The sequence below is a fragment of the Malus sylvestris genome, chromosome 10 (assembly GCF_916048215.2).
Source record: "Malus sylvestris chromosome 10, drMalSylv7.2, whole genome shotgun sequence".
Classification (NCBI taxonomy): Eukaryota; Viridiplantae; Streptophyta; class Magnoliopsida; order Rosales; family Rosaceae; genus Malus; species Malus sylvestris.
Window position 1 is genome coordinate 34,502,625 of NC_062269.1, and position 23,751 is coordinate 34,526,375.

General features: G+C 36.6%; 3 protein-coding genes across 7 annotated transcripts; 2 read left to right on the forward strand and 1 right to left on the reverse strand.

Moving 5' to 3' along the window:
• Positions 1-1,197: 1,197 nt before the first annotated feature.
• LOC126585896 (UDP-N-acetylglucosamine diphosphorylase 1-like) lies at positions 1,198-6,274 on the forward strand. The gene is made up of 15 exons (XM_050250474.1): positions 1,198-1,480; positions 1,714-1,768; positions 1,850-2,001; positions 3,085-3,124; positions 3,260-3,352; positions 3,427-3,539; positions 3,659-3,733; positions 3,995-4,034; positions 4,133-4,215; positions 4,434-4,511; positions 5,016-5,159; positions 5,328-5,395; positions 5,526-5,640; positions 5,734-5,890; positions 6,002-6,274. The coding sequence occupies exons 1-15, from the start codon at positions 1,331-1,333 to the stop codon at positions 6,097-6,099; spliced, it is 1,461 nt and encodes a 486-aa protein (XP_050106431.1). The 5' UTR covers positions 1,198-1,330; the 3' UTR covers positions 6,100-6,274.
• A 608-nt stretch (positions 6,275-6,882) lies between these two features.
• Positions 6,883-9,660, reverse strand: LOC126585897 (urease accessory protein D). 4 transcript variants are annotated; one of them, XM_050250475.1, is made up of 9 exons: positions 9,528-9,660; positions 9,344-9,409; positions 9,155-9,229; positions 8,983-9,054; positions 8,857-8,901; positions 8,458-8,691; positions 7,949-8,031; positions 7,630-7,798; positions 6,883-7,354 (listed from the first exon to the last, which is right to left on the reverse strand). In XM_050250475.1, exons 1-9 carry the CDS (start codon positions 9,627-9,629, stop codon positions 7,241-7,243), a joined length of 960 nt encoding a protein of 319 aa, XP_050106432.1. In that variant the 5' UTR covers positions 9,630-9,660; the 3' UTR covers positions 6,883-7,240. The 4 variants fall into 4 exon arrangements, with proteins under 4 accessions (XP_050106432.1, XP_050106433.1, XP_050106434.1 ...); XM_050250476.1 differs by lacking the exon at positions 9,344-9,409; XM_050250477.1 differs by lacking the exon at positions 8,983-9,054.
• A 95-nt stretch (positions 9,661-9,755) lies between these two features.
• On the forward strand, positions 9,756-11,445 carry LOC126585899 (uncharacterized). Of its 2 annotated transcripts, none has more exons than XM_050250479.1 (2): positions 9,756-9,893; positions 10,452-11,445. In XM_050250479.1, exon 2 carries the CDS (start codon positions 10,551-10,553, stop codon positions 11,193-11,195), a length of 645 nt encoding a protein of 214 aa, XP_050106436.1. In that variant the 5' UTR covers positions 9,756-9,893; positions 10,452-10,550; the 3' UTR covers positions 11,196-11,445. The 2 variants fall into 2 exon arrangements, with proteins under 2 accessions (XP_050106436.1, XP_050106437.1); XM_050250480.1 differs by having other exon boundaries at positions 9,811-9,888.
• The last annotated feature ends 12,306 nt before the right edge of the window (positions 11,446-23,751 follow it).

The following is a 23,751-nucleotide window of genomic DNA, read 5'->3' on the forward strand; positions in this document are numbered from 1 at the left end:
TAATTCAATGCTTCCATGTTGCGAAAGCCAAATTTTCCCATGTCATTTTCTTTACAAAACTTTTGCAAGATGGCTATGAATGAAATTTTATGTCTGTCCCCCTAACTTTTCCGCCAGAGTTTGGCAGGTTGGTATGCACCTCAAACTTTCTTAATAGACTTGAGATGAGAGGGTTGTATATGTACAAATTACGCTTAAATTTGTTGCGTCAATCTTCTTGCTGCTTATACTTTAGTTTAGTTTAGTGCATCGCTTGTTTATATGAAGAATAGACACATTTAGTCTCAGAAACCTTTTTGCACAATTAAAAATAAGAAAAATGAAAACAATATGAGATTGGATCAACATGTGTCTTGGAGATCGAGAGATTTTCAGTGTATCCGGAACACGGGGTGGTACATCACGTGTCTCTATATAAGCGGTGAGATATTTGTATTGAAAAATTAACAATTTAAAAAATAAAACTTCACTCCAATTACATATGGTGCATCACTCGTATTCTGAATACAATGAAAAATTTCTCTCGAAAATCGACAATTGTCCCCAAGGACTCCTAATTGAATAATGATATTATTGTTTAGATTACAATCCACCATCATCCCGCATTCATTGGCTTATAAAAAACCAAAATTTTCTTTTATAATCCTTGGAAAGACAAATCTCTATTCCATAATTTTAATTTCCATTGGTTATACCAAGAGATTCTTTCTTTCCATAGACCCAACCCATTTCCGGAACGGTTTGGTTCGGATCACACCCACCAGGTCACAGGGGTAAAATCGGTAGAGGGACCATACTGGTAGTTGAAGCTCTATCACTGGGTCCTAGATTTCAAAAAAAATTTAGTTATGACAGGAATACAGATGTTACACCATATATTTTTATGCAAGTTGTAAACATTTTTAATTTTTAATTTATTAACCTTTTAACACACATAATCTACTATTTATTTAGAGACACGTGGTGTACCATCTCATGTGACGATCACATTGAAAAATCTCTAATGGATTTCCAACATAAGAGTGTAAAACTAAACATCAACCAATGGGACCCACCCATCCCGGCCCCACAGCCCAAATCTTGGCAGGGTCGCAAGTACCCAATGGACCATGACCCAACTGGTACTTCCGGAATCGAGGGTATTTTCGTCATTAGAGTGGGTGGTTACTCTGCCCACTGGTAAATGATTCTTGTCTTCCTCGCCACTACTACTGTTAGCTGTCTTCTGACGCTCACTCCCTCGTTTTCTCTGTTAAGCTTGCAGAGAGAGGAGAGAGAGAGATCGAGAGATCGAGTGAGAGAGAGAGATTCAGAATTCTAGAGAGAGAAAATGAGTGAGCCATCGAGCGATGCGTCGTTGGCGCCACCCCCGCCTCAGGCGTTGCTGGAGAGGCTCAAGGATTACGGCCAAGAAGACGCCTTTGCCCTTTGGGACGAGCTCTCCCCCGACGAACGACAGCTTCTCGTCAATGAAATCGAGGTCCTCTATTTCTTTCACCTCCTCTGGTTTTAATTTTCTCGGCAACCAAACAGTTAAGATTCTTAAAACAGAGCTCGGCAGTGATCGAATTCGGGACCACTAACGACAATTCATCTGATTTTTCATAAATTTATAGGATTTCAATGCCAATCTGGTACAGTTGAATTGATTGCATTGTTGATTTTGCTTCTGAATCAAGAGATTGATGCATTTTGTTTTGCATTTTTGTTTAGAGTTTGGATCTTTCGAGAATCGATCGGATCATACGGTGTTCGCTTCGATCTCACGGTCAGTACCTTGCCAATTACACGCAGAAAATATAATCAAAGTATGATTAGTAGTTCTGATGGATTTTGATTGGTTTGACAGGGCTGCCGACGGCGGCGATTGAGCCGGTGCCGGAGAGCAGTGTGTCGGCGGTGGAGGAGCGAACGCTAGAAGACAGAGAGAGGTGGTGGAAGATGGGACTGAAAGCCATCCATGAGGGAAAGTTGGCTGTCCTACTTTTGTCCGGTGGACAGGTGAGGTCCAATTTTTTTCAATCATGTTTTGTAGCTTTTAATAGATATGTTTGCTTAATGTGGCATTGCTTGGCACTCATTGCTTTTGCTCAATGTTTAATTTTATACTGCATCAAAAAGAGAATTATTAGTTTAGTAGTGCTTCTTTATTTGTATGTGGGGTGTTACATTTGGTGCCCCTCTTTCTCTGTCCTTCAAACTATGACTTTCGGGATCGATTCGCTTTTTGGGGTTTTGTGTATATAAAGACAACTTGATTACAGATGGATTTGTACGCTTAATGTTTAAAGCAAACTTTTTTAGTCCATAATGTATTTAATCATCCTCTCCTTCTCTCTCTCTCTCTCTCTAACTATTATTTTGCTATGATGTTGCTTTATGGATTTGTAGGTAGTTTTACGAATAATGTGTTTCTCCCTCTCTCTGGTTGGTAGGATGTTATTTTCTAAATGTTCATTTGGGACAATGTTGATGGCACTTAGTGATGGAAAAAGCATTGGAATATGGTTTTCCCCTTGTTTAAGCATCATGTACAGCAAAATTGCTTTGTAGGATTCCAAAATCTTTATTCTTTCTTTCTTTTATTTTTCTGGTTTTTGTTTTTTGGGGTTATGGGGGATGTATGATACAGAGTGAAAATGTTTTACACTGTATTTCAATCTCTTGTCACATTTGGAACGTGAAATACCGACATGTTCGGGTTCCACGTCTAGGTGAATGCTTTTAAAGAATTTGATGCTCATGTCAGGGGTCCATCTTTCTCAGCTTCCTGGCTCACTTAATCTCATTTGAAGTGTTGTGCACAAGTCATAGTAACAGTAAACTACTCAAACCTAGTAATTTTCTGGATAATAAATGTTGTGGTAATGCAAGCCACTAGAAATTTTTGTCATGAATAAAATGATTATACCCGTTTGAGAATGTTTGTGTTTTGAGGCTATCAAGATGTGACGTGAGGGGATGTAGTCATGAATGAATCTGTTACACTGCTTCTGGTTGAGTTTCTTTCAGGACATTTTCTCCATACTTGAGTTGTTTCAGTTCTGCTCTATCATTTTTTTCAAGTGTAAGCTAATTTTGTAGGGAACTCGGCTTGGAAGTTCAGATCCGAAGGGATGCTTCAGTGAGTAGTAGTCATTTCCTTTTTTTTTTTTTCTTCATATATTCACCTGATTGTGAAGCATTGTGTGTATCATACCTTGATGTTTACATTTACCAGAAAAGTTTACCCTTGTGTGTATTTATACTTATATTTTAGACATTGGGCTTCCATCTGGAAAGTCAGTCTTTCAACTCCAAGCTGAGCGGATTTTGTGTGTCCAAAGACTAGCTGCTCAAGCTACAAATGAGGGTATGTTTCATTGCAAGAGGTTCTTTATGGTCTCAAGTAATTTGGGTTTTCATACTAATTGCTATGTTATTCAGGTAACGCTGCTCCACTGCAAATACATTGGTATATCATGACCAGCCCATTTACTGATGAATCCACACGGAAATTTTTTGAAACTCATAAATACTTTGGTCTCGACACTGACCAGGTAAGAAATTTTATATTCTATTTTCTAATATTTTGTGGATAGCCAAGGTGTTTTTGTTTATTCTGAAGAAAACAGATTTTTTTGCTTACTTTTCTTAAGTTCAAACTCCCTTGATGCAGATAACCTTCTTTCAGCAAGGAACCATACCTTGTGTTTCAAAGGATGGAAGATTTATCATGGAAACTCCATATAGAGTAAGGCTTCTATTTGAACTGTAACTTATTCAGAAACCTCACTTTGTTTTACCTCCTTCTTTTAAGCCTTTATAAATCTCTTACTTACCTTAGATGTACTTAGAATATAACAAAAGGATAATTTTGTTTTACGATATTATATGCGTGTGTGTGTGTGTGTGTAGCACACAGCCACTGTATTTCCCATTCCATAAAGATTGTGATATACTGCCTCCAACAAAAAAGGCCTATGATTAATGCCAGTTTATTCTTCTAAACCAGGTAGCTAAGGCACCAGATGGGAATGGAGGAGTATATTCAGGTATTTTCCCATTAGATTTGGCTGAGCTTAATTTCCTCAATTTTCCTTAACTGCTGATAAGACATTCCTTAATAAATTGGGCACATATATTTTATCAGCTTTAAAATCATCAAGATTATTAGAAGATATGGCTACAAGAGGAATTAAATATGTGGATTGCTATGGAGTTGACAATGCACTGGTGAGATTTCTTCCTTTCTGATTTCGTGTGTAGTCTGCAAGGAGGGGAAAAAGAAGGGCAGACATTGAAATTCCTTCTCTTCCATTATTTGGTTGGTCAAGGAAGAAAATACTCAGCTTTTTCTCCTCTCATATCTGCCTAAATCAACTGGAGTCTAAATGTTCTTTTTTAGAAAGAGTTGAAAGTTTTTCTTATAATGATTAGGTTGTTGAAAGCAGGTTCGAGTAGCTGATCCAACGTTCTTGGGATATTTCATTGATAAAGGTGTTTCAGCTGCTGCAAAAGTTGTTCGTAAGGTAATTGACAAGAATTTAACTCTCTCTCTCTCTCTCTCTCTCTTTCTCTCTGTGACACACACACACATACATTTGCTCCTGCTCTTGTATCTGAAGTGTATGGATTGTGATAGGCTGATAGAACTCAAATGATTTGATACGAGCTATGGTGCTTGCTCGGGTAAAGATATATTACCGTTTTATAGTGGATTTTAATGTATGTGTCAAAGTCTTTCATAGTTCAAAATATCTGTTGTGCGGCCTATGCATCTGTAGGGGAGAACTCATCAGAACTGGCTCATCTTCATCCATATGGGTATGAGTATATTGGTAAAGCCAGAAAAAAGATGGACGATATTTTGGACGAATATACCTTTTTTCTGCATAACTATTTTACTGATATCAGTTTTTCACCTGTGTTTGTTACACATGAGTTCCGAAAGTTTGTATTGTTCCATACATATTGAGTTTTTAGAACTATTCTGATATATCACATTTTGAGTTACTTCGGGTTTTTGGTTACAGGCATACCCACAAGAAAAGGTTGGTGTGTTTGTACGTCGAGGTAAAGGAGGACCTCTTACTGTGGTTGAATACAGTGAGATGGACTCATCTCTGGCATCTGCAATCAATCAAGAAACTGGACGTCTTCGTTTTTGTTGGAGTAATGTAATGTCTATTGTTACCTCTGATCTCATCATCTACTATTTCTTTCTTTTGAAATAACTACTTTGTCTTCTAAGTTCTACGGTTTTTTCTTTAGTGGATTGAATTATGAGTTATGGCAGCTTCGTGCTTTCTAAGTTATGGCAACTCTTGCGACATTGTGTTTTTCAGGTGTGTTTGCACATGTTCACCCTGGATTTTCTAAACCAAGTGGCTAATGGCCTTGAGAAGGATAGCATGTCTCTCTCTCTCTCTCTCTCTCTCTCTCTCTCTCTCTCTCTCTCTCTAATGGCCTTACGTTTGGAATTTCCAATCTTTAGTTTTCGATATTGTAACAATATTATTGTAAACATGCCTTTTTGAATGCAGTTACCATCTCGCTGAGAAGAAAATTCCTTCTATCCATGGACAGTCGATGGGATTCAAACTAGAGCAATTCATATTCGATGCGTTTCCTTATGCACCCTCAACTGCACTTTTTGAGGTGACTTCATTACCCCGTGTTTGCTCTAATCCCAACAATTTCCTTTCTTGACTTTGCAGTGCTAAGGATAGCATTTGTTTGCCAAATATTCAGGTATTGCGTGAAGAAGAGTTTGCACCGGTAAAAAATGCAAACGGGTCAAATTATGACACTCCGGATAGTGCCAGGCTTCTTGTTCTCCGACTCCACGCTCGCTGGGTAGTTGCCGCTGGTGGATTCTTAACACATTCAGTGCCTTTATATGCAACTGGTAACTCACGCACGCACTGTTTCTTATTTGCGTTCTAGTATGTGCATAAACGCAGGGGAAGGAAACAAAAATAAGGGAAAGTTGCACTGACACAGTTGATGTTGAGTGCAGGTGTGGAGGTGTCACCTCTTTGTTCGTATGCCGGAGAAAACCTCGAAGCTATTTGCCGTGGACGAACCTTCCATGCCCCTTGCGAGATTACATTCTAATCAGTTTACAGAATCGTGGTTTTTTTACCCTTAATTTGTGCGGCTGTATTGTACTAAAACCTAGAGTGTGAGTTAGCTCCGCCTGTATCTTTAACGTTTGTGATTGATTAGTGGATGATTTGCTGTGTATAATATGAAGGTCTTTGAGATATGTACGTATTTTTGTTATGCTTCAGTTCTATGTCTCGGCGGCCACCTTTGTTTGCCTTGTCAAGGTGTGAATTGCTACCCACCTATAGGTGGTGGGGTTTCCCTACCAACTAGAGGGCTTAAGTCGTGCTTAATTTGACATTTTTGTGAGGATAATGAATCATTCACCCACTTCTACTCTCTTGCACGTCTAATCATTTTCATGTCTTGCATAGTTACAAGTCTACGCAATCAGGCTTAGCAAAGTCAGTTAAATCAACTTTTTCCCATGTGGGACTCTGGCCTCTTAATTTTTTTCCGATGAATCATGACGCATGAAAATAGTCATCGACAGTACAAATTTCTCTCGTTGAGTTTAGAAAGCTTAGTTAAGACACGTTGAATATATCAAAAGAAAACCAATAACAAAATTAAAAAGGAAGAGTGTGGAAGGTAAAACGGACAGCGCAAAATTTACTCCTCTTTTATTATTTGGTTGTTTTTGTTTTATTTTTGAAAAGCTTGATTGGCCTCAATTGGAAATGATTTTCTAGATAATCCGAATAAGTAGGGTTTTATGAGTTTTAGATCTACGTGGATGCCCTACTAACCGAAGGCTTATGACGTGCTTAATTTGACCTCAACACAACATGATGAGCCCGTCAACTTTAGCTATTCTTGCGTTGCGTAGTTACAAGCGTTCCAATGTGGGATATCTAGCATAACAAATGTTTAGCAAAAAGAGTCAAAGGATAATCAGCCAATATTCACTTTAACGCGCAACGATTGTAACTAGGAATGTAATTTAATCATGGATTGGAAGAACCGTCCAGGTTACAATGCATTTTTCTCCAGCTACTCCGAGAAGCTTATCGTCCAGTTAAACCATCTCCGTCGAGCCACTGAGTCATTGAAAAGGATGGACAAGGAAAGCAAGAGCTAGATTCTGACAAAGGTCGCGGGGTATCAGACCAAAACCAAGTGTTTGAAGTTTCGTATTCTCCACGCAGGTTCAGTGATATGGCGATACCCCAAGTAGTGGCTCCATGCCGGCCAATTGATGCTGCAGGAACTTATAAACTGATTCAGTTGTTGTAGCAGCTACACGAACAACCACCCCGATTCCCTGCAGAAAAAAGAACCATTAACTCGCATTTACCTCAGATGGTTGCGAAATTCAGTAGAGAATCATGCAGCATCGTATGATCACTCCAATGTTCTAAAAATGGAAAACATATTTGAAGCAAGAACATGAAAAGAGAGTTAGATGTGGGTCTTGAACCGTGTCATAGAAATTACTAGATTTATCTTATTGAGGAAATATGAAATGCGCAATATGTGGCAAGCATTGGTTTTACACCAGAACATGAACAGGCCCTTAGCAGCACCTGACCAATATACCTTAGGACCAAAAACACTTGAAGAAGCAATAAAGCTTGGTTTGGCGAAGCGATTATCGGAATGTGTTTTTATTTGGTGACCTGACGCGGTGGAAGGAATGTGTAATTGGTCAGACATGATCCTCTTCACGTTTTCTTGAACTAGGTTCTGAATGTGCTTGATCTTTGGCCTATAATGAAGCAACCGCAAGGTGTAACATTGATTTATTCACGTAATTACTTCCATTCCGTATTAGGATGAGTAAATTAAAACCACTGTAAAACATTTGATAAAGGTTTAGGAGAAGATGCAAATGGTCTATGAATCATGAAATACTCACCCCAAGAGTACAACCATTGCAATTACTTGGTAGTCCTGCATTCGTTCAGCAATTGAAGAGATATTTCCACGCTCGAGGTGCACCTGTCCTAAAAACATTGAACCATCTGAGAAAAAGAGGAAGGGAAGACAACAGGACTCACACAAGCATTCATTTCTCAAAATCCTAGTGCAAGCATAAAAACAAGTTTGATTATTGAACTGGACCAGGAGATACATTTGCATATATGTACATGGGGATGAAACGAAAGACAAGCAATACATATTACATCAATGGGCATGTTCAGGCGTTTAAATTTAGCAAGGTGGTAAAGTTAGAAATATTGTGCTTAGAGGTTGAAACAGGGCATCCCATCTTTAAATCTAGTCCTCAAACATATAGGGAACCTGAAATATGCAGCTCCCAAATTCCAAGAAAACTTATTGGTAGAATTACCATCCCTAAGAACTAAGCGTTTGGATGTTTAGACTGGAAACAAATAAGAAATGAAATGAAAAGAAAAAGATTACCGCGTCCAGAAACAGAGGTTCATCATTTTCCATAAATATGTGGTTGATGCTCTTGTAAAGATCGAAATCCCATTTTTCTCCACTTTCGTGACGCCCACTGGTAATCCAATCCACAATGACCAAACTTGAGTCGGAAACTACCCTAAAGACTTGTTTCTGAGAGTATCTTGCCGTAGAAAAACATGTCACAGGATCAGGAATGACCGCCAAAAGGGCATTGCTCCCAACCCTTGCCTACTGCACAGAAACGTGATTTCCAGGATTCACATGTAATGTAGCCATTGACAGAAAGCATGAACTAATCCGAACAACACATATTTAGCTTCAACTGCGTATTAAAAATGCCCCTAAAATGTGCGGCATCAAACTGCTATATGTTTGATTAGGCTAAATTCTTACCTCCAAGACTTGTTCACAGCACTTGAATCCCACAGACTTGTAAACCTATGCAACAACCAAAATCCATTTGAGAAATCCATATATTCCAGACACAGTACATTTCATTGAAGTCAATCTTCCACATACGAATAAGGGAATGAAGATAGTGAATCCGCGAGATGTTATTGGCACTCCAAAATCGTTATCTTGCACTCCTCCCTAGAGAAAAAAAAGTAAGAACGACGCGCAAAATGACTATTCTGAAGTGCTAATAACAGTTCCCTAAAATCCGAGGAAGAGATTTCGTTTTTTAAGTAACCTTAGTGGAAGCTTGGGTTGTTAAGACAGTGGTGCAGCCATCTCCAATGTCAAACTCACATGAAATAGAATCTCCCTAAAACAAGAGAACAAGTTCAAAAAAAAAAAAATAATAATAATAATAACCCAGAAAACAAAACGGATTACAATTTACAAGCAAATACAGATTGATGAACAAAAAAGCACATACAGAAACAATACCACCACCATAGGTGAGGTTGTAAACCCAAACAGCATCAGTTTTGGAGGGACCCACCTTAGGAAACATCAAAATTAACACCCCAATTGGATCATTTCACATTATTTTCATCAAAACATGAAATTTGATTATCTGAAAATTTTGACAAAAACAGAAGAAGAAAAAAAGATGAGACCTTTCTGGGGATGATGAACTTGAGAGGATACTTTGAGAAGCATCTTGTCACTGTTGACCTTCCTCCCACTTTTTCCACCTCCACCCTTCCCTCTCTCTCCATCTCTCTCTCTCTCTCTCTCTCTCTAGAGCTGTAACCTGTGTACAAAACAACCAAAGGCTGAATAGTGAATAGGAAGCACGTGTTCCAAATTGGGTCGGGTCTTTCGTTCCGGTTTAAACCGGTGGTAAATGGGTTTTTTTTCCCATTTTCTCTTTTCTTTTAAAAATCATAAAACAAAAACCCTTCTTTTGAGTTCTTTCTCGCTAAGTCGCTCAGTCTCTCTAGGGTTCTACCTCAAGCTTCCACAAGCTCAGAACTCGTAAGGTACTCTCTCTCTCTCTCTCTCTCTCTCTCCTCTCTCTGTCTAATGATTGATTTTGGACTTGTGAATCAGAAATGTTGTATATTTGTTTGCCTAATTGAATTTCCATCGAGTTCCGAAATATGGCTCTTCTTTGTTTGTTAGTTTTGTTTACCTTCTGTTTGGTTGCTGAGAAAATGGGATCAGAAAATATCAAACTTTAATGATTTCTTGCTTCCTGTCTGTTCTGCTTTTGATTGTTGAAGACAAAGTCTGAATCTTGTGAATAAACATACCCCTGAAACACAAAACCAATCTCGGAATCATTTGGATGGAATTCGGGGATTCAAATTTCGCTCAACCCTCAGAAACCGAGAAAATTTGGATATCGTTACCTCCCAATGATAGAAATTTACAACGAGTAGGCGGAGATATATTTTTTCGATAGGAAATGATGTGCAAGTAGAGGGATGATGGTTCTTATTTGTTACCGAAAGTGTATTGATTCAAGCCTTCTTGTTTGGCTAGCTTTAACGTTCCTCTATTTACATTAACAAATGCATATGATCGGTTTTGTGCAGATTCCGGATCCAGATAAGCGATTGTGAGAAGTGAAATGGGTTCGTCATAGGTTGATTTCCATTTGTTGGGGAACCGGCTCTTGTGCAAACCTTGAAAAGATGAGTTTGATCTTAAGATTACGGAATCATTTGCCTAATGGGTTCTGCAGAAGACCCCTTATTTCTTCCCTTGGAGCACTGAATTCTGGTAGATTAAATGGGTTTTGTCGAAACTTTGGTCAACCTGCAAGGCAAGAAGAGGAAGAGGAGGAAGAAGTGGAGATTGACCAGAGGAGACTCCCTGCTGATTATGATCCTGCTACATTTGATCCCACAGAGCATCGTAGTCCTCCAACTGATCGGGTTTTTAGGCTCGTAGATGAAATATCATCACTCACATTGGTTGAAGTTGCTGAGCTGGGTTCCATTTTGATGAGAAAAAAGGGAATGACGGAGCCGCCAGTTGTGGGAGTTATGAAGCCAGGAGCTGCTGGACTAGGATTGGCAATGAAGGGACCGTCAGCAGCTAAGGAGGAGAAGAAACCAGAAAAGACTGTATTTGAATTGAAATTGGAGTCATTTGAGGCAGCGTCTAAAATAAAACTGATCAAGGAGGTAAGGAGCTTCACCGACTTAGGACTCAAGGAAGCAAAGGATTTAGTGGAGAAGGCGCCATCGGTGCTAAAGACAGGAGTGTCAAAGGAAGATGGAGAACAACTGGTAGAGAAGCTGAAAGCTCTTGGCGCAAAAGTTTCTCTTGAATGAAATAAAAAAGACAATCCAGATGTACTCCTCTTCGAGATATTGCGAGATTAGTCAATGTTTCCTTGGGAATACCAGGTAACCAGCTTTTCGGAGTTTTATCAATCCTTATGAATCACATCTCAGATTTCCTCCAACTGTTTTATGTTCAGAAATTTGCTCGCGATTGATTTCTTTACTGTATTGATATCTATTCTGGTAAAGCTGAGATTTTGATTAAGAATGGTTCGCAGATGAAGGCCGATTTCCATAATTCTTGGACCTTTGTTTAGTTTCTTCATTATTAATCATTTATATGTTAGCATGTGCCTGCGATTCATAGCGTTTATAATAATGGGAAATTATTTCCCTTGTTCCGTTTTTTTCTTTATGCGCGCCTTGCTCAATCCTCCTTTGATTTGTTCAATTCAACAACTAGATAAAATGATAGGAGTGCATTGGAAGAAAAGTGGAGTGCGGAAATCACTTCCCTCAACTCCTGATAGCGCTTACTCACGTGTTTTGAATATGGATGTACTGGTTTGCTACACATTGCCAAGCTGAAATCAGCAACCTTTTGCTCTTCTAAGTTTCTAATGCTTGATTTATGTTAATGCTTAGAGATTGAAAACTAATTTATTGACCAAAAACAAGATAATTAGAAATCTAAATTATTAAATGGAATTGAGATATACACAAGAAAATGATGAACAAAAAAAAATTGTACTTTGTCTTTCACATGGGGGAGATAATCACCCATACAGAATAGCTGTAGCTAAAAAGTAAGAGAAGAACTGGGTAATATTAGTTCTTGGACTTCAGAGATTTTCACATCTCAACTGGGACAAATACCAACGATGTTTCTGTCTTCATGATCAAGGTCGGATCTCTCACTGTTCTCCGAAAGAATTAACGTTGTTGAGTCCTTCCATTTGGATTTTACCGTTGCTGCAGAGTACGTTGCTTCGTCTCCAGATTCTTTACCTGTGAAATGATAGATTTGCTTTACATTATAATCTTAGTCTGCTCTACGAACTGATGTTGGTATACAATTAAACAATGATGGAATATAGGCCAAGGAAGGTTGGTTTTGAAACGTTTGCGACCAGGCAGCAAATCCCTTGTAACTCACCTTTGGTAGACAGGAGCTAATGCTTCACTAGTCACTACGATGAGACGGGTGCTTTGAATGCAAATGTTAAATAGTTAAATGTTATAAAAAGAGAACCGGTGGAGACATTTTTTTTCGCCACTGCGGTAAACCAAAGTACTATATCTTTATTCACCTCACATATAAACTATAAAAAAATTGTTGAGAGAGTATGAGATATTTCAGATCTTTTAGCTATTCAATTTTAATTTTTTTATTTAAAACAATCTAGCAATTAAAACACTTAAAATATCTCAAAACTATAAGCCCTTATAAACTTTAATATAATATGTTAACCTTTTTTTTTTTTTGGGTCAGACGATAGATTAACTATAAACCCTTATAAACTTTAATAAAATATGTTAACTATTTTTTTTTTTTTGGTCAGACAATAGATTTATTAGATTAGATGTTATCTGAAGGAGCCGACATGGTTCAAATCCACACTATGGTATAAGAGCAACACTCATCTCCACCACTGTAGTAGAAGATCACTTGTTAACTATCTTATGTTTACTTATTGGAACGAGCAAATTTAAACCTTTCCCGAAATTTCTTTTTCACATAATAAGGACTCAAATTAAATTATTTAGCTAATTTCCCTTTGTTGTCTATTCTCCACATGACACATCCCGACCCGGAATGTCCATTAGGACTCCGAATCGAGTTGTGCTGGACCCATTTCACGCGTGATACAAAGCATAGGTATAGTGCAGTAAGGTGATACAATGATCATACCATCACAAGAAAACATTTGTACCGAAAAGTGTCACGAATCCCCGTCGATATGGAACTTTGCTGCTAGAACCTGGAGGGGTACAAAAATAGAAAATGTGAGTGAGTGAAACAAAACTTTTCAAACCAATTCCAACTACCAAAGGTAGTAGCCCCTCAACGTAATACCTGCATAATTTCCCGGAAAATAAAAGGCATGACTATAAATCAATACCATAACCAAAATAATAGTCTCACAGTTATACCGTGTCAAATATCTCAAAAAGAATAAGTACTCAGGTGAAATAAATCAATATGAAATGGCATATTAGCCGGGTCCACCTATAGTGGCATGTACGGTTGAATTAATAGCTCATCAACATGCTAGCCGGAGCCACCTCACGTGACCTGTACGACTTATCCATATCTCATCATATATGCTAGCTCATCATGTATCTCATCATATATGCTAGCTCATCACTTATCTCATCATATATGCTAACTCATAAGTCGAAGTCACCTTTAGTGACCTGTACGACTTATCCATAGCTTAATAAGTATACCTGCACACGAGTCGGAATCACCTAAAGTGGTATATACGACAAGACTGGGTATAAATAAATACGCTCAAGTGAAGACGGTGCGAATAATCGCGAGTTACCTACGAGTCAGAACCACCTATAGTGGTTTGTACTACAGGATTGTGCACCTTAGATCCAAGGTAAACGCAAGGTGTGGGAGGTGAACATCACGTGAAGGATTGTACCCTGGCCACAGGCGAGAGCACTAACACCAGGGTGCAGGTTTATGAGCTCTAACTGTATCTATTGTCACATATACGATTCATGGGCAACTTGTAAGACAGTGTTGGAGTTGCTTATCATTGCAACCTATACGACAAGGTCGGAGTTTCCTAAACATACATGTAGTCATACCATAACCTCATCATTTCAACTAATACCATAAACTCACCTGAACTTACCTGGGTATCCTGCGTTCACATTTGTACTTCAAAACATTCATAATAATTGTGTGCAGGTAATATACATATAGATAAACCACGATGAAATCTAATACTCATCCACGTTATAGCATTTCCAATTACACACACACACACACACACACACACACACACACACACATATATATATATATACATACATATATATATATATACATACATATATATATATATATACATACATATATATATATATAAAGTGGCATAAAAATGCATAAACTAACGCCCTACTCCCGAATTATTTATTTTCGGGAATAATTATCGGTGACAAGCCCAACTACCCAACTAGACACTAGTTTAATTAATTATCATTACTTATGCTTCCTTACTTCAAATTCTTGATTCTTTACACATTGATTTATGACCAACATTTAACCACCAAATCATAAGGTTAAATCTCATATTTTCCACAAATGTCTGTCACGCTGCTCAATTCCCTAAACAAGGCTATTGTCTCAATTATTGTATGGCTGCATCTAACATCTCGTTAGACTGCCTACGTACCCTAAACAGGGATCAAGTCATCCGTAGTTCACATTAGTACTTCACAGCATTCACAGTAATTATATGCAGCAATCAATTTATAACTGTTTGTGGAATTATCAATCATATATGTATATATGTATATGATAGAAGGGAAAAGACCCATTTACCTGAGGTCCGTGCTACGACTCTTTAGCACGCATATCGAGACATCACGAACCATCGTCGCCTAGAACAATTATCAAATCACGTTTCAGAGTTCTTACCAATAAAACACATAATTTACATAAGACACATCCCTACGTAATTCAATTCAAAAGGTCTGCATCACGGATTTCTTATTCGTTACTTCTAAAGACCCACATTATACTCCTAGAACGACATCCTAAAGTTACGATCCAACGGTCGGATCTCCGCCAATCGCTAAAACCAAGTGGCGGTTAACCTTTTATTTTATGAACTTACAAATCCAATTCGGGAATATCCGTATATCGGATTCCCGATCCGTAAGTTCCTATGGTCCTCAAATATTACGAACTATAACATACTAAAGTTTGGTGACGATCCAACGGTCGAATTGTCGATTCATACAATGACCTATTAACGTAACATAGAGAATTTAGATTCTAACAATCAACCTACGTCATACAATTACCAAAAATAAACTCAAGGCATATAGTTAGCCTAAGAATAACATCGACAGCCCCCTGGCCACGCACAGCCACACCACGGCGGTCGGTCGCCCTGACTCGCTAGAAAATCCAACTATTTTCAAAAATTACCAAAATTTACAGGAATAAAGATCTCAATTAGTAGAGTAAACTTTATACCTGCGGACAAGTCTAATTTGGCAGGGAAGAGCTCCAATTTTGCTCAAACCCACCGGAACCCTAAGTGTAGGTGTGCTTCGATTCTTCCTTCTCGATGATCTGCCGCCCCTACAACTGATTGGGCTTTGTTCCAGGGTTCTAGGGGAGCCTAATGGTGGTGGAGATTGACGTGATTACCTTCGAAAATGGCTGATTGCCTACGTGACCCCTTGCACCCATCGGTGCCATTCTTCATGATTTCGAGTCCAATTTCTTCGAATTTGGGGTGGAAGTGATAAAGAGAGGTTCATGGAGTACATCCCAAGTGGTGGTTCAACTTAAACCGACGTAATTTGACCGGCTGAACCCAAGGATTCCATTATTTTCGACCGGGTTAAGACAAAAAGAAACGGGTTAAGGTGGTGACCCGGTTTCTCTCTTCATTTTCTTCTCCCTCCTTTCCCTCCTTTCCCCTTCTCTGGTTGGTCACCTTCTCCTCTCTCCTATCCCCATTCATCACTCTCACTCTCCTTCTTTCCTGATTGGGCAGCGCCCATCATTTTTTTCTCTCCATCTCCTCCACTGCCATCAGGCAGCCTTCCTTCTTTTCTTCCTTTCTTTTCTTCTATTTTCTCCCACAACCCTTTACATAAAAAAAATAATAATCCTTACCAACGTACTTTTGGAATACGGTAAGGTAATAGTTCATACGCGTCATGAACTAACGATCAACAAAAATCAATACCCTCGCCTCTAGGGTATTCTCGTAAATTTCACATTTTAAGATTTATAAAATAATAAAATTTGGGATGGGTTGTCACACCACATTTCGTCTAAATTTTCTCCAAATATAGTCACATGCATAAAATGTGAATGCCTTGAGCATTTTGATAATTATCTTTCTAATTATTAAGGGTTCAATTCACTTGGAAATAGGTTAACCCTTCTACAAACATCCATGCAACTATGCAATGCATATTCATTGATCATTATATTAGTCCAATTCAGTTCAATGAATTTGATTGAATATGATCTTCAAACACAAGGCATTGCTCATGATATCAAATTATTAATCCCAATTAATCAAAGGAAAACTCATGATTCATCACCCTGTTTTACATTGTATTTCTTTGGTTACCTTGAACATGGTGCTATTAATTAACTACTACATGACTCATCTCATTGTCCCCAAAACCATACAAAGTTATATATGGTTAAACATCGTCACTTGATAAAACTAATCCAAATGCTATAAGTGACGAAAGGTTTGGTATCGATATTATATTAAATAAAATAAATTCAAACCAAATGTTGAACAAGCAGTAGGAAAAGGGAAGTTGGATTAAGCAAAACCGCATGATGAGTCATGAGTTTTCCTTTGATTAATTGGGATTAATATCATGATCAATGCATTGTGTTTGAAGATCATATTCAAGCAAATTCATTGAATTGGAGTTATATAATATCATGATCAATGAATATGCATTGCACAGTTGCATGGATGTTTGCAGAAGGTCTAACCTACTTCCAAGTGAATTGAACCCTAAATCATTAACTAATAGTTTCCAGTCAATTAGGGAGATGGGTTGGGGTTCGATTGTTTTGTTTTCACTTTTCAAGGTGCGACTCAAACCAAGACATGTGCATTTGCGTAGCAGCATAGGTTTCAAAGTTTTCCACCGACATCCAATTATACTGAAGAACTTAACCGTTAATTAGGATGATTATCTTTCATAAACATGGTTTACAAACCCTAGAAATAACCCATTAACTAATATTACTGGTCTAGTGCCTAGCAAGATAGATGGCGATGTTCATGTACTGTGTCCTAAAGTGAGATTGTTTAGGTTGAAGAATATATCTCTGTCCCCACTCACATATACATATACTATTCTGCCTCTTATTGTTTTGCTGCTGGGTCTCATCAGTTTTGAACGTTTGATTGATGCATTTTCTATGGGTTTGAAACCTAATACCATGGTCTAGCTAGGCTCTTGCATGGTATTGCCTTTGGAGTGTATCCAGAGTGTTTTAACTGTTATATTTTTGTTTAAATGATGGTGCTATCCACATGGTTATTTTTATCTCTCACACTCTTCTTAATTTTTTACCGTCAGATTGAATGAATTGAAGAAGATAAAAAATTAAAATTAACAAGGATATGTGAAATGTAAAAATAAGTATGTAAATAACATTACCGTGGTTTAAAAATATAAAAATCAAAATATAACGATTAAACTATTCAAAATATCCGATACTATGGAGCACAAAAAATGTCCCTATTATACCATGCTTTTCAGCAACTATCACATTTTAACCGATATGTTTTGGACTAAGATTCTCTCCCCTCCTTTTTCTATCTCCTTCCATCCCCTCTTCTTACAGTCTCTTATTTTGTTTTTCTCTTGCTATAAAAAATTAATATAAGATGTTGACGTGGCTTAACCGTTACCATTCAAATAGGAGGGGAGGGAAGGGGAGGGAAAAAAAGAGGAAAGATAATCCTACTCTGTATGTTTTTGTTTGCATTGTATTTATTCACTTAATTAAAGTGATATAAAACAAATATTCTGTACGGCGAACTGCTCTATTGGGCAACATGATTGTGTAAAGGAGTGTGATATCCACACATCCTATTTTACTTCTCACACACCTTTTTAATTTTCAGCCGTCGGATCGGATGAATTGAATAAGATCAACATACATAAATTATCAAGGAATATGTGAGAAGTAAAATAGGGTGTGTGGATAGCACACCCCTTGTGTAAACTATCAACTTATATACAAAACTGATATCATTATCTTACCTAAAACTTTAAAATTAAAATGCTGCATAACCTTAAGGAAATTCAAAATTTTTAAGTACATCGATATTTTTTATACTAAAGAGAATGAAAGTTCGGCTAAATCACATAATGTCAACCTACTTTTAGTATCGACAATGAACAACCTAATTTGTTTCTTACATTATTTGAATTTCTCCTGGAAGCAGTTGATGGATTGCAAAAATCTATATCGGGAAGGGTCAGTATGGCATGCACGATGCACCTATATACCCTCTCACTGAGGGTCAATATATATTACCCTACACAATAGTGGTCGGTTGGCTTGGAATGTGTTCCATATAGTTTATATAACTAGTATAAGCCCATTTGAATTTGGTACTACCAAATATAAATATAAATATAAATATAAATATAAATATAAATATAAATATATATATATATAGATATGGGTGCGCTCGCGCGGCCACATAAACTTTGTGAAGCCCTAGACATACATATAGCCACTAGAAAAAATCCTTAGTAATAGCATATGATGTTTTACTGTAATGGCGAAAAGCAATAATATATATGTACTTTGGCGCGAGTTTAATTCTTATCTATCCTTCTCCATTCTAAAATTTAATAATTTAACTTATTAATGTTAACCGTTACTGTTCAAATAGGAGGGAAGGGAAGTGGAGGAAAAAAAATGAAAAATAATCCTACTCCATATGTTTTTGTTTGCATTGTATTTATTCACTTAATTAAAGTGATATAAAACAAATATTCTGTACGGAGACTGCTCTATTTGTGTAAACTATCAACTTATATACAAAACTGATATCATTATCTTACCTAAAACTTTACTTTAAAATTAAAATGCTGCATAACCTTAAGGAAATTCAAAAAAATTTAAATACATCGATATTTTTTACACTAAAGAGAATGAGAATTTGATTAAATCAAACAATATCAACCTAATTTTGGTATCAACAATGAGCAACCTAATTTGTTTCTTACATTATTTGAATTTCTCCTGGAAGCAGTTGATGGATTGCAAAAATCTATACCGGGAAGGGTCAGTATGGCATGCACGATGCACCTATATACCCTCTCATTAAGGGTCAATATATATTACCCTACACAATAGTGGTCGGCTGGCTTGGAATGTGAATCTATGAAATTTTCCATATAGTTTATATAACTAGTATACTCCCATTAATTTGATCCTATGAAATTTTCCATATAGTTTATATAACTAGTATACTCCCATTAATTTGATCCTACCAAATACATACATACATACATACATATATATATATATATATATATATATATATATATCAGATTGCTTAAGGGGAGGGATTCCCATTTTTCTAAAAAAATGGGGACACGCTCCCCACCGTTGGATTTAACTTTAATGAAATTGTGTAGTTGAGATTGTGTGGCCTGTGTTTTAATTTCAACCACACAATTTCATTAAAGTTAAATCAAACGGTGGGGAGCGTGTCCCAATTTTTTTGAAAAAATGGGGATCCATCCCCTTAAGCAATCTATATATATATATATATATATGCGCACGCACGTGGCCACATAAACTTTGTGAAGCCCTACACATATATAGCCACTTGAAAAAATCCTTAGTAATAGCATATGATGTTTTACTGTAATGGCGAAAAGTAATAATGCATATGCACTTTGGCGCGAGTTTAATCCTTACCGATCTTTTTTCATTCTAAAATTTAATAATTTAACCTATTAATGTTATCATTCGTCGGAAGGTAAAAAATTCAAAAGAATTGCTGTAAAAGTTAACAAAACAAGAACTTCAGCCGTTGGTAGGTTATTCTACAATAACGACGAGTACGGCCTAGACTTTTATTTCATTGATTGGTGCTTAAGTTTATATATATTGTGTATAGTATTTCTATGATCAGTTAAAATGTAGATATCTCATCGATAGATAGCAAATTTTTGTAGCAGTTGTTGATATTACAAACTTACAATTGTCAATATATTATCAATAATTAATCTTCGAAGGGTACTTAGGTCATCTCTAACCAAAGGTTGACCAGATGGCTCGTTTTAGCCCTCTGGTCTTCCAAGAAATTAATATTTTAATGAACAGTGCATGATCATATTTCTAACCATCTCCAATCGATAGCCAACGGGTCATAGGGCTCGTTTTAGCCAAGTCACAAAAAACCATCTCCAACTGAGGGCCAAATGGCCAAACATAATTTATTATTTAAATTTAAAACTACAACAACTTAACTAAAATTTAAAAAATACAACTTATATATTCCAAGTCAAATGTGAGAGGTTTTATTTAGAGTATATAAGAAGAAAAAAAAAGGGAAGTAGGTGGGAGAGTCCCACATAGGCTGTGGGAGAGTCCCACATAGGCTGTGGGAGAGATTTGAGTAACCAAACATGCCTATAAAAGCCACATCCCAACGGACAGCTTTGAACAAATCACATTTAGGCCTATAATTAAATATTTTTAAAAAAAATTGTGGCCCAAAAAAAAAAGAATTTCAAGTATAATGGCTAGTTGACGTCAGCTAGCGGTTGCATTCAAATTTCTATCCTGGCCCGGGGCTGGCTGGGTTGGGCTAGCCGGTTGGCCCTTTGGCTCTTTTTGTCCAGTGGGGCCCACGAGCCCTTTGACCTAGCCTTCAATTGGAGACGGTTTTCGAGCTATTTTCGGCTCTCTGACCCTTTGTACCTTTCGGTTGGAGATGACCTTAACTGCTACGCAAAATAACTATATATAAAATTTTGTAAGCCATATTTGAGAATGTAAATGTCAAGAACACAAAACTTCGAGTGCAAAAAACCCTAATAAGTTTTCATTAGGACTTGACCTACAAACCCATTGCACAATTCACTACTCTTGCAGTATGATTCTTATTGATCTCAGAATCTTATTAGGTTAAGAAATGCTCAGGACACCACAATGCCCGGGTATTAAGGTCCATAACAGAGGTCAGAAAGTACACTTAGATTTGATACTACACAAATTTTACTGTGCCCTAGTGGCCAAGTGATCAGAGTTCCCTCTCAGATCTCAGAGAAAGGCAGGGAAATAGGGTTGCGTTAAAAAAAGAGCACAACGGCAGGCAAATGTGACCGTGCAATATATGAATGTTCGGCGGAGACCATTAGACCCATAGAAACACACACAGAGTCAGAGGACATATATTATATATATCGTGGTATTATGATTTGGAGATACGTTTTTTTTTACACACATTTTTTATAAAGTTTATTTTGAAACCATATAACCATTTGATTAAATTTGGTGTTTTTTTGTAGAACCGTATTTGTCTATTTTTTCACCACAAATGAATGTCTTATGGTTTTGAATTTGTTTAACTTTTTGTGAGGATGATCTATAAATGGTGTACTAAAATATAAATAGTTCAGATCATTAAAATATGTTACGAAATAGACCTTACAAATTAAATATCACAATATGTGTTAAGAGCGTCATCCTACCTCTATATATATCAATGTTCTAAAAAGAGCTAGACACTAGTTGAACGGCGGGCAAAGACCTTGCACCTAGTCTTTTAAATTTTAATTAAATTTATTATCTATATATAAATAAATATCTACTTATACTTCAAAAAATAGATAATTATATTGTGATATATAAATCGTAAAATAGAATGACATATAGATTATAAAGTAAAGACATATTGAAAACATGAGGAATAAACTTATAATGAGAGTTTATGAGTATTCAACAAATTTCTTATAATTTATTGAAAAAATAAAAAATAAAATAAAAGTTACCTATTTTATATTTAATGACAATTGCTATTTAATTGGGCACCTAAACAAGTCTAATTGGCCTTTTTTAATTTTAAACGTTGAGGAATTAATCGAAACGGTATGAAGCAGCCCAATGCCAAAGTTGAGCCTAAACGGCCGAGAATTTTGAGATATATATAATATCAAAGTACCCCATGAATAAAGGAAGAGGCCATGTGCAGCTTTTGCATGCTCTTAGACTTTTTCCTCTTTTCTTTTTCTGTATAATCCGATAGCCGATCAGGGTCACCACGTGATCGACGACGCCCTGGCTCTTCTCTCTCGTAACCCATCTTCTTTGGTCTTTTAGTCTTTACACACATGCACATTGACGTGCATGCCCTCTGACATGTGGATCTTGGTGTGGAACCGGATCTCCTCAGAATCTAAAGGAACTGAGCTCAAGGATCAAATGATTCGGATCATTAAAATTTGATCTAACAGTTATAATTATTATAATTTTTAAAGGATTCCCTGTTTTGTAATCGTTTGATCAAATTTTAATAGTCTGAATCATTTGATCAGTTCTTTTAGATCCGGAACAGATCCAGTTCCTTTAGGTGTCTTCCCAAAACTAAAAACTAAACACACTTGTAAATGACATGGATTTTTGAGTCATCAACTTTCAACTTCGTAGTAATATTTGAAGAGAGAGATTTGAGTTTAACATTAATTAGGCAATATAATTTGCCATAAACAAAGGTAAAATCAGAGAATCTAATGAATTGGTAACGTATTCTTTTTCATTATTCAATAACAAGAGGTCAAAAAAAGAGAGAAGAGAATGACGAGAGGGCACTCATGAGATGGGAACCACGAGAGGAAAATTTTACATGCAACATCTGCTGCTAAATGCGTATTTTACATACACATCAATAAGTTAATATCTTTTTTTTTTCTGGCTTTCTCCCGATGGGATTGTTGTTAACTATTGAGAGGATGTATAACAGTTTGTTCTACAAAGCCGATAAAGATTGTTCTTATGTGTAAAATCAAACAGATATAATTCTGATAATTATAAATTATTTTTTTCTGCTAACATTATAAAATTACAGATTTAGATCTTTGATCGTTGACGGTTTCGTTGATAGGTGTGGGACATATGCAAAGAATATTATACCAACCGAGGGTGGCCACTTGGGTCTTTTCAGTCAAATTATTTCTCTGGTCTCTGACAAACATTAGATTGGGATGCCACTGCCTTACTGCGTCACTTCCTACACTTGCTTTAATCATTTTTCTCTTAATCATGTGGTTAGTGATCTAATTAAGTTAACCTTGCTTTTACGCTAAAAGAAATTTCTGATTCGTTCCGCCATCTTATTCAATGAATCAATTAGAATTCATTTTCAACAGAATTTTTATGCATTCACAAGTTCTGTCGCTCTCGTCACTGCCAAACCCTTAGTTTCAACATAGGGACGGTAGTTTCTCCTTAATCTCAAAATATAGTTGACACACGTTCTCTACAACACATTTTATATGAGCATGTTGTAGTCATTTGATTGTCGAGTTTACTATCTTTCATGAGAATAAACATTACTCTATATAAATAAATTTGTAATCAATAGATTTAGGCATTCTCTCAATTTAATTGTATTCGTTAAATGAATCTCATACCGGATATACACTTACGAACTTTCCATTTATACTAAAAAAAAAATGTTAACTCTAATTCTTTATTTGAATTCATAAAACATAGAAATTTGGGACTTTCAGTTCGAAGTTTAAATTTCATGTAAATATGCATATTTCTCATTTTTATGAGTGAGAGTTTAAAAATAACAAATTTCCTATTCAAATTTCATTATTTATTTTA